Source organism: Limulus polyphemus, unplaced genomic scaffold (assembly GCF_000517525.1).
Source record: "Limulus polyphemus unplaced genomic scaffold, Limulus_polyphemus-2.1.2 Scaffold1171, whole genome shotgun sequence".
Classification (NCBI taxonomy): domain Eukaryota; kingdom Metazoa; phylum Arthropoda; class Merostomata; order Xiphosura; family Limulidae; genus Limulus; species Limulus polyphemus.
In genome coordinates this window covers 211,417-221,146 of record NW_013666781.1, presented here as the reverse complement: position 1 = coordinate 221,146, position 9,730 = coordinate 211,417, and the positions used below count along the sequence as shown (strand labels likewise).

Sequence of the window (9,730 nt, the reverse complement as noted above, 5' to 3'; positions counted from 1 at the left end):
AGTTTTACTGACAAAAAACCGTTTGAAATGCATTTAGGAGCTTTCAGGGATTACACAAAGGAAATTTGATTGTTTTGAGATGAGGAAAAGTATTTTTAATTTTAACATGAAAATTAATTTTTACATGGGCTATTCAAAACAAATAATATACTTCACTAAAGATATGATATTTTTTATTTGTGAAAGACTGCCAAATTATCTGAAAATATACACACTAGATTGAAAGTTAGAAGTATTAAATCTATAAAGACTTTAAACGAGTACAAAGAGGTCACAAAGAGCCTGTGTTGAGGGAATTAAGAACTAAAACTTATATACTATTAAAATATGGATTATTAGCTATGGTTTTATGCTATGCTAATTGGTACAATATAAACAAAAAGTAGTTTAATTAAATTTTGAATGTAAGTCGGAAAAAACCTTGTGATATGTAAAGGATACCCATGTAGAGAGTTAAACAGTGTCTAAGTACTAAACCTAAATAATAGAATGAGAAATCACCTGGCAACCACTTCCTTAAGTTACAGTAAATAAAATATTTAATTATGTAATGCATGTGCAGTTTTCATGTATATTTGGCTGAGAATTTTTTTTATTTAATTTAGTTTTTAATTTTTTTGTAATTAACCTAATAAGTTTCCAATATTTACTATTTTACTTTTCAACAATAGATAAAAATATACATAAAAATAAAAGAATATTATACTCACATATGGGTTTTGTGCTTTATTGCATTCAATGTTCCAAGGTTTTAACCCTAGTAGTTTATACAGTTGCTGATAGTAATATACTGAGTTTGTTTATTTTAATTATTCAGTTAAGAACACAAGATAATAACATGCACAAAGATTACAATGTCATATAACTATTATAGTTTATCTGGCTTTCTAACTAAGCTACAAGTGCATTCAAATAATTATTTTACTATGTTTGATGTGTACCTGGAGATAGTAACTTTGAATGTGTAGGCCAAATAATTCAAAAGCTGCCATCAGAATGAGCTAGCATTGTATGTCATTCAGTAAGTTAAATCTTCTATTTCTGTTGGTTATGAATAATGTGACAGCAAACGTTAGTGATTTTTTGAAAGACAGTATGTGATAGAAAGGTGTGGTATATGGGCTTGACTTTATGGTTTATATCACTATAAGTAAAATTGACTGGAGACTATATGTTTTGGTTATGACTCAGAATTTTCTGTAATGTAACATCGTAATTTGTAACAAAACTCAGAAGCTCAAATAAGGGTGGAAGGAATGTTTAAATGAGCAATTTGGAACAGACAGTTGTTAGGTGATACATAGAAGAGAATATTGACAGTTTATTTAAATATTTCACTTTGAAATTAAAAATTATAGACATGTTTAATTTATTGATTATGTTTTGATGCTATTTTTATTTACATAAATCAATAATAAAGTTGTCTAATTGAATTTTGAGTGTTAACTGTTAAATGGTAATGACTAATGTTCCCTCTAAATATTTCAATCCATGTGCTGAATGAATTTTTTCATATGCTGGAATAATGAAGTATGGCTGTGCAGCTTAGAGGGAACACTGGTCATGACATCTGCACTTCTAACTACCCATATCCATAGGTTTAAGCATGGTTTGGCTAACACATTTCCCAGATTTCACACTTCTTGTGGGATGAACAGAACAGTAATTTGAGGCAAATGATTTCATGTAATTCAACAAGTTATGCCAATACTTTAATATATCTTGCAATTTATTAACATCAGGCTATTTTGACATATCATTTCTAGAATTCCTAGACTTGCAAGGTTATTATAAAGTCAATGTGTTGTTACTTTGATGAAAACAATGTTTGAATTTAAATAAATTGCATGTTTGCATTTTTTATACTAATTTCAGTATTATTTTTCACATATGTAACTTCAACGGGTAAGTTTGGTATAGCATTAATGTTTTCCATAACTTTGTGTTTGCCTCTAAACTTTTAGCTTATAGTATAAAACTTACATAATTTTAATATGACAAACTACTTATATTTATAACAAAATAATTTATTTGTTCTAAGAACCTTAATTTCAATTTGTTCTGTGAATTACAGATTATAATTTGTAATTCAGAGAGATGGAAACTATAAACTGAATATAGAAAATCTCCCATTTTGTCCAACATGTATGTAACTGAACACATCCCTTGTTAAGTTCAATGTTGAGAGCAAAACAGTATGTAGAATTATTGACTATTGCAAGAGTATTTGGGTGAATGTTATGAATCTTGGCAATTTAGTGTGATTGGAACTTTTAACTGTTTTTCAAGCTTATACAGTGCTGTCAGTTTTGATCTGCCCCTTTTATATATAAATATATTTCTATTTTTTTACTGTTAAAGAGGAGCGATTAAACATTGTGGAAACATTTGTCAATAACACTGAACTACGTCAGGCACTACATGAAGATCACCTTCGTAAAATTCCAGATCTTCAACGACTTGCAAGAAAGCTGCAGCAAAAAAAGGCAACCCTACAGGTAAAAATAGTTGTTACTTATACAGCCATTAGTTCCTTTTTGCCCAGTTTCACTGTATGCTGATATATGTTTATTGGAGTGGAAAGTTTTTGTTTTAGAATGAAATATGTAGCATAGTTATGTAATGTTCTTACTTTTACATTTTTATTTTTTCTAAGGTTATGAAAGTGTTGTATGTTTTGTGCAAGTTTCAGTTGCATTATATTTAGAAAAAAGCATATTTTCAATTATAGAACCTAATCATTGTATCATCCATTTCTGTAACTGGATTTTTACCTGGTTATACAAATGCACTATATTTGAAAACCAATTTAAGAACTGCATGAAATCTCCTGTGATTTTCTGTACTCATACCAAGATTGATAATTAATAAGTCTATACTTCTCACAAATAATGTTTTTGAAGTATGCTAGTCATACAGGGTGTTCAGTTCATTATGTGAGCATATTTTTATAATTTTTATTGAATGAACTCGTAGTATCTGTGAGTGCTCAATTAATATTAGTTTTGGGGGCTACTATTCATATTTCCATTAAATTCAGAGGAAATTTTAATTAGCATTTGTGAAACTATAAAATTTCTAAACTCCATATTTGGATGATTTGTTGATCATAGTATCTGTTTTGGATTGCGCTAGGATTGCTACAAGATCTATCTCTTTCTTAATCATCTTCCGGCTATTCAAAATCAGCTTGAGAGTCAAGAAGGAAAATGTATGGCAGTATTCAGAGAATTGTACTGTTGCCCTTTCAAGGTAAAGTGTATGTAGATTGTTCTAAACTTTGTTTTACATTATTACTTGTTATTTTGAATCATTTGTTTCTACAAACTTAGTATACTAGTTTAGTTCTAAAAATAAATTTCCTTTTTGATAAGCAGACTTTTTAACAATGAAATGTTTAACAAGTTACAGATTAACTGTTTATTTTGCTTAATTTTTTGCATCGTTAATGTTTTTATGTAATAATTTTCAGTGTGCAAAGGACATTACTGACTCTTAACTAAAATCTCATTATTTTTTGGGAAATATTTAAATGGTTCATTGGAAAATTGATTCATAAAATTATACAATAGCAAAGTGCTTTAACAAAAAGTTATATAATGATGCAGAAGTGTACTTAAAAAGTGATCAAATAATGCTTGGAGATGGCTTGAATGGGTAATGAAGAAAACTTTAATATAAGTTTAACATAACAGCAAATGTACAATGTTTTGGTCTACAAGTATATTTACAGCAAACCTGATAGTCTGATCTAGAAGTTAATGTAAAATAACCTGTACTTTAAATGACTTTTCAGTATTTTAACTTTGTACAAAAAATAAACCTTTCAGTTTGAAGTGTTTTACTCTCTTGAATTTTGCTCCAATATTGGTAAGAGGAATCTGAGAAATTTCAAACTAACAGCAGTGAATTTAACTGTGTGGTAGAATTGAAAGTGGAATATCTTGTTGATCATATGTAATGCTTTGTTACAAAATTAAGCTGCAATTTGACACTTGACAAATTCTTATCTCAAAATGGAATTTTTGTTCCCATTATTATAAGTTATAATGTGTTCACCCACAAACTAATTATTTAAATATTGAATAGTTTGTAAGTGTGACGAAACCCTTTTTTTTTATTCATCATAATCATTGAACAAAGTGTTTAGGTTATTCTAATGTTAAGAAAATAAGAAAGTAAAATATTTTTGAGAGTGTAAATTTTCTGTAACTGGTTTCGTGTATTAATTTCTTTTTCAGAATAAAATAATAAATCTAACAACTTGTTAAATTTCAACAAGAAATAACACATGACATTGCATCTGACCACAGTGACAAAACACAGTTGTTTTTGAATGAAGACTGCCATTATTTAACTTTGCCATTACAGGTTTAACCACTTTAATTAGGTACTGTTACAACAGGTCCTGTTGGTGGGTGGGTAACTTTGGATTACTTAATAAAAACTAGAATGTTAATCCAGTCTACTTAATGTTAAAAAAGCATTTCATTTCTTAGACCAGTGTTTCCCAACCTCCGGGGCGTGAAATATTGTATGAATATATAGTAATTAATGCTACCAGGACATAGTGAAGTATTCAAAAGATTTACTGTGGTACAGTAGCTTTTGGGTTGTGAAACACTGTCTTGGACTACAAGGTTTTCATTAAAAATTCCACAATTTTAGTAAACCTTTCTATGCTGATAGCATTATACTGGCCAACTCTGACATTGCATTAGTAAAAATTAATAGCTTATAGAAGTCATCATATCTGAAACACAGATATTTCAAACACACAGCATAATAACCTTGGGACTTTTTGGATTCCAATTTTATTTTTCAAGGTAAATTTATTATTTATAATGCAATAAAACCACAACATAAATAGCTAGTTACCACTGCTTTTCACTGGACTCCCATAACAGTTTACTTCATAGCCATTTTTCATACATATGCTCTAGTAGGCCTAATGAGTTTATATGCTAGGCTACTTTATTAAAAGATATAGTGCAGTGAAATATCATCTGAAGCATTGAAACTACATGCAATCTGATAACAAGCAACCATAATTTTGGTAAATGGCAGTAAAACTACACACAATCTGATAACAAGCAACCATAATTTTGGTAAATGGCTGTAAAACTACACACAATCTGATAACAAGCAACCATAATTTTGGTAAATGACTGACCACAGAACTACTTTAATTTCATTGTTGCTTTAATCTATTGATCAAAAGTCTTTTTTATGTTCTGAATCAACAAAAATGATAAAGTATTACCGATATACGTACTATAGTATATAGAGTTAAAACATGCAGGACAATCATCAATTATTGTTTTTCATGGTAACAGAAAGACAAGTTGTAATATGACATTGCTAATCTTAAACCTATCACAATACTAGATGTATTGAATCTACCACCACATGGCTAAAAATACTTGAGTCAACATGAAAAATCTACTGGCTAGAAACAAATTTCGCCTAAAAGATGCACATGGGCACATACACATAGATAAGTAATAATACCCATGTGAATACCCTCAGAGTCTACTTAGTAAGGGTGCAAAATTTCAGGTTTCTAGGTTCTTTCCTCTTGGAGTTATGGTGGTTACACACACACACGCACGCCATTTTATTATTATAATATATATATATAATGAAATCGGCATGTACATAAATTAATACACCCCACAATATTCAATATTACTAATTATTTATGAAAGTTAAAAATTAACAAAGAGAATACATCAAAAGGAAGGATAATGCAAATCTTATCCAAACCTTAGATGAAATCTAAGTAAATGTAAATTCATAAAAAATAATAAATTGCTGCCACAATACAAACATCAAACACTGGGACACAAATCATAAGGTGGGTCATTTTGTAGTGTGCCCTGGTCTTTAGAAGTTTTGGTGGAAGTAAGACTCAAATTGTGTTACGGGTGCACTGTATAAAGACACACACACACACCTTCTAGCTTTTTTGGTGAATTAAATAGTTATCATGAAAATTATGACTGAAATACTGTGATGATCTCCACAGTAATATTTATAAACATACACTTATTAATAGGATTTTGAAGAAGATTTTGTAAAGTTCAGAGAGATGGTGGAAACAACATTAGACATGTTCATGGTTGAGAATGGGGAATTTTTCGTTCGTCCAGATTTTGATCAGGACCTAAAAGGTAATTGATTTTGTCTTCTGGTTGTTTTGATCTTATTTTGTGTGATCCAGATAGTTTGTAAGTATGACAAACATATATATATATTAGTCCATTTATAACCATAACAGTTTTGCTTGTTTGATGATTTTAATCAGGTAGCTTTCAACTAGCTAATTATCATCAATATGTATAGTGCTAAGAAATGTTTAAAATTAAGAAATAGAAAAATGTACATACCTTTTAATTTTATGTCGAATACTCTTTTTGTTACATTCATAATTGCACATCTTTACATTTTCACATAGTTTATTTTTAATGTTTTACATGCCTTTCCTTTCTTTTCCTTTACTATTATTATTATTCTTAACACATGCAACGGGTGTCCATGGACATTATTACAATGTATTTGGTAGAGACACTTTAGTCTTCAGAAAAATGTTTTTGCAATTGTGTACTACTTTAAGTCTTTCAAACGGAGGTGAAGTTTGGATTTTATTTAAAAAATGATTAAACCTTTCAAATATACATTTTAAAACAATTAACTAAAGCATAAAAGTAAAATCTAAATACAATTTAAACTGTCTACTTAATTAGTGTGTCTAAATGAGAAACAATGCTAAATGCTAGTGAAAACAAAAGCTGTAACAATGCTAAGACCTGTTTGATGCACTTGTTAACAAATACTGCACACCAATTTTAAAGTAACCATTGCTAAAGTATAGTTTAAAATGAGCTTATTCTGTTGGTTATAAACATATATCAAATACGTACACGTGTCTTGTAAATCTGAAATCTAAGCGTAGAAGATGGGTGTAGCTTCTGTCAAGGGATCCTAAAATTTTTCTCCTTGGAATTTATTCTTAATGAATATGAAAGAAGGATGTGTAAATAGCACAATTAAAAAAAAATCAAAATTGATTAACTTGATAGCTTCAACTTTAACATTTTCTCATCTATTTACTTGTGATTTTATTGGTGTACTTTGGACACTTGCTGCACATAAAATTCACTTAATTATAATGGGAGCCCATTAGATGTTTTGTGTCAAGTTAATGTAAAAACAATGTGACTGCAAAATGTCCTGTTACAAGTACTTCAGCTAATGTAATTTTAGATGTTTTATTTTTACTGAAGTTAGCCTATTGTGTAGCTTTGTGCTTAACAAACAAAAAATGGATAATGCCTGTGGAAATAGCTCCCAAATGCATTGGGGATATCCCATCTACCAGACAAAATCCAAATGCTGATGTTAAACTAGCCAGCAAGCATGGAAAATCAATTATGGTATAAATTTGAATGCTTACACCCACAACGTCTCAAATCCTCCTGTCTTTCACTGTCTGCAGCTAGTCATGGGAAGGCAGTTACCCTTAAAAGTTCTTATAATTCCTAAAGTATAAATGAAACCACCTTAACATTTCTTCTATATGCAACTCCCAACCTCCATCCTTACAAAAGAAATAAAATGATTAAAGATCTTAAATAAAATGATCGTAAATAGAACTACAACATGGGAAAGCTGAGACAAGCCCAGCTACTTTCCTTCCCGGTATACTGAATAAAATTATAGTTTTAAATTTAGCTACTTAAAAGTAACTAGCAACTTTTCCATATCAAACTTTCATTTAACAGTGTAAATAATTTTCTTAATTGCCAATATTTATAGCCATTATATTTTAGTTTATTTATGAATATATGAAATTATCCATAAAAGCATCATTGTTATTACAAACTATTAATGTTTTTAGCTGAGAAATAATAATGCCTTTTAACTCTTTCAACACGAGCTTGGTCCCTGGGACTGACCTTGTAACCATTTTTTGCTTGTTATAATTTTCATGCTATAACTATTAAATTAGCAATTTTCATTTTAAGATTAAAAATGCTTTTATGCATCAGAAACTTTTCATATTTCACATGCAAAATCTTTATAATGTCCAGATAGTTATCAAACATCTCTTAAGAAGAAACTTTATATTTTATCTGTTATTTTCAGTAATTAATAAAATTAGGAAATAAATATAAATTATGCCTCTTCCATTCTAGAATGAACACAGATTATAACACAACAACATAAGTGTTTAGACTAAATAGCTTAAATCTCATAAAATTATACATTTATATATATTTATTATTTTATGATATTGACGTAGGCCAGGCTAACAATACAGAAGTTACAATAATGTGGCTCACGTGCACTCATGTTACCATATCATATAACATAAAACTAACCTTTGGTCTGTACAAAGTAACTTGTCTTGGCTGTGTTTTAGTAGACTAGTATTTTGTAAAATACAGTCACATTTGTACTATTATTCTGCTTGTTTGTATGTACGACTGTTACGCTTTCTGACAGAGAACCTGCTGCATATGCGTGTGTAGGTAGAATGTTTCCGAAGAAAAACCACCCATGCGAATTATTCACTCGATGACAAACAGTCTGCCTGCGGCAGACAGCTGCAAAGCTCAGTGATCAAGCCACTACAATTTCTGTATGAAACAAGAAGTAACAACAAAAGGGGAATGTAAATATACTTTACTAACCATTTTGTAAAACAGAATAATAAAAACTTATCAAAGTTTTTAAAAAAGGTTTGATGTTTAGGTCGTGGAATAACATTATAAGTTTATTTATCGATAGTATTAAGTACAGTAATGTTTAGTCCTAACTAAACTATAGTAAAAAAAAACTTAAACAGGTTACAGTGTTAATCTCTTTATCAAATTTAGGCCTAACATAAGTTAAAGTTTTATAAAGAACAGCCTATATCCAAGTGGATTTAAATATTTCATTGTCAACGATTACAATTCGTTTGTATTGTACTAGAAATGTTATATTTAAAGAAGTACTATTACGATAAAGATACTAATTTGGCCGGAAATGTTTTGGGGGTCTCTGCTAGTTTCAATTATTATACATTATATATGTATATAGATTACTGCTATTTTGAAATAAGTTCTTAAACTTGTTTTACTTAAAACATAGAACAGTAAATAAAGAAGTAAAGCAAACAATTATCTCTTCTAGTTACGACCTCTGTACTCAGTTGCTGCTTGACATAGGCTGCTAAGCCTTTAAAAATTTTGCATATGGAGGATATGAAACAAAATAATATTTTTTAGGTTTTATATATACATTTGAATAACTAAAAAATCATAAATTACTACATTAATACCACAGAATTCCACTATAATTTATCAAGCTTAGTAGCTAAGATGTATTTTAGTCTAAAAAAATATTAAATTTCGAGCAGATTAAAGACACACCCTACCTCGTTCAAATATCTGTTCCAAAGAAAGAAATGGTGTCCAAGTCCATTAACATGCCTGAGAAAGCCACTAGGGGGACATTCTGAGATTTTGATTAGTTATACATGTCATATATAGAAGTAAGTGTATATAAGGGAGCGTTTCCAAAAATGGAAAGCTATGGGTAGAATGCCACTATGTTTGATTCAGTACGAGTGATATCTTAGCAAATATAAAAGATAAGACCTTTATATTCTAGTTTGTCAATATCAGTAAATTGAGTTTCTAATTTGTTCTAAAACTAATAGACTTCGTATTTTGTACATTAC

The 9,730-nt window shown here is 29.4% G+C and overlaps 1 protein-coding gene across 1 annotated transcript in view; it reads left to right on the top strand.

Annotated features, from left to right (window-relative positions):
• Positions 1 to 9,730, top strand: part of LOC106462459 (DNA mismatch repair protein Msh2-like) — a 196,351-nt gene that overhangs the window by 95,500 nt on the left and 91,121 nt on the right. The window contains exons 13-15 of the mRNA XM_022389729.1: positions 2,362 to 2,498; positions 3,136 to 3,252; positions 6,059 to 6,173. Of these exons, the coding sequence (XP_022245437.1) occupies positions 2,362 to 2,498; positions 3,136 to 3,252; positions 6,059 to 6,173 (369 nt within the window). The remainder of the gene's footprint in view (positions 1 to 2,361; positions 2,499 to 3,135; positions 3,253 to 6,058; positions 6,174 to 9,730) is intronic.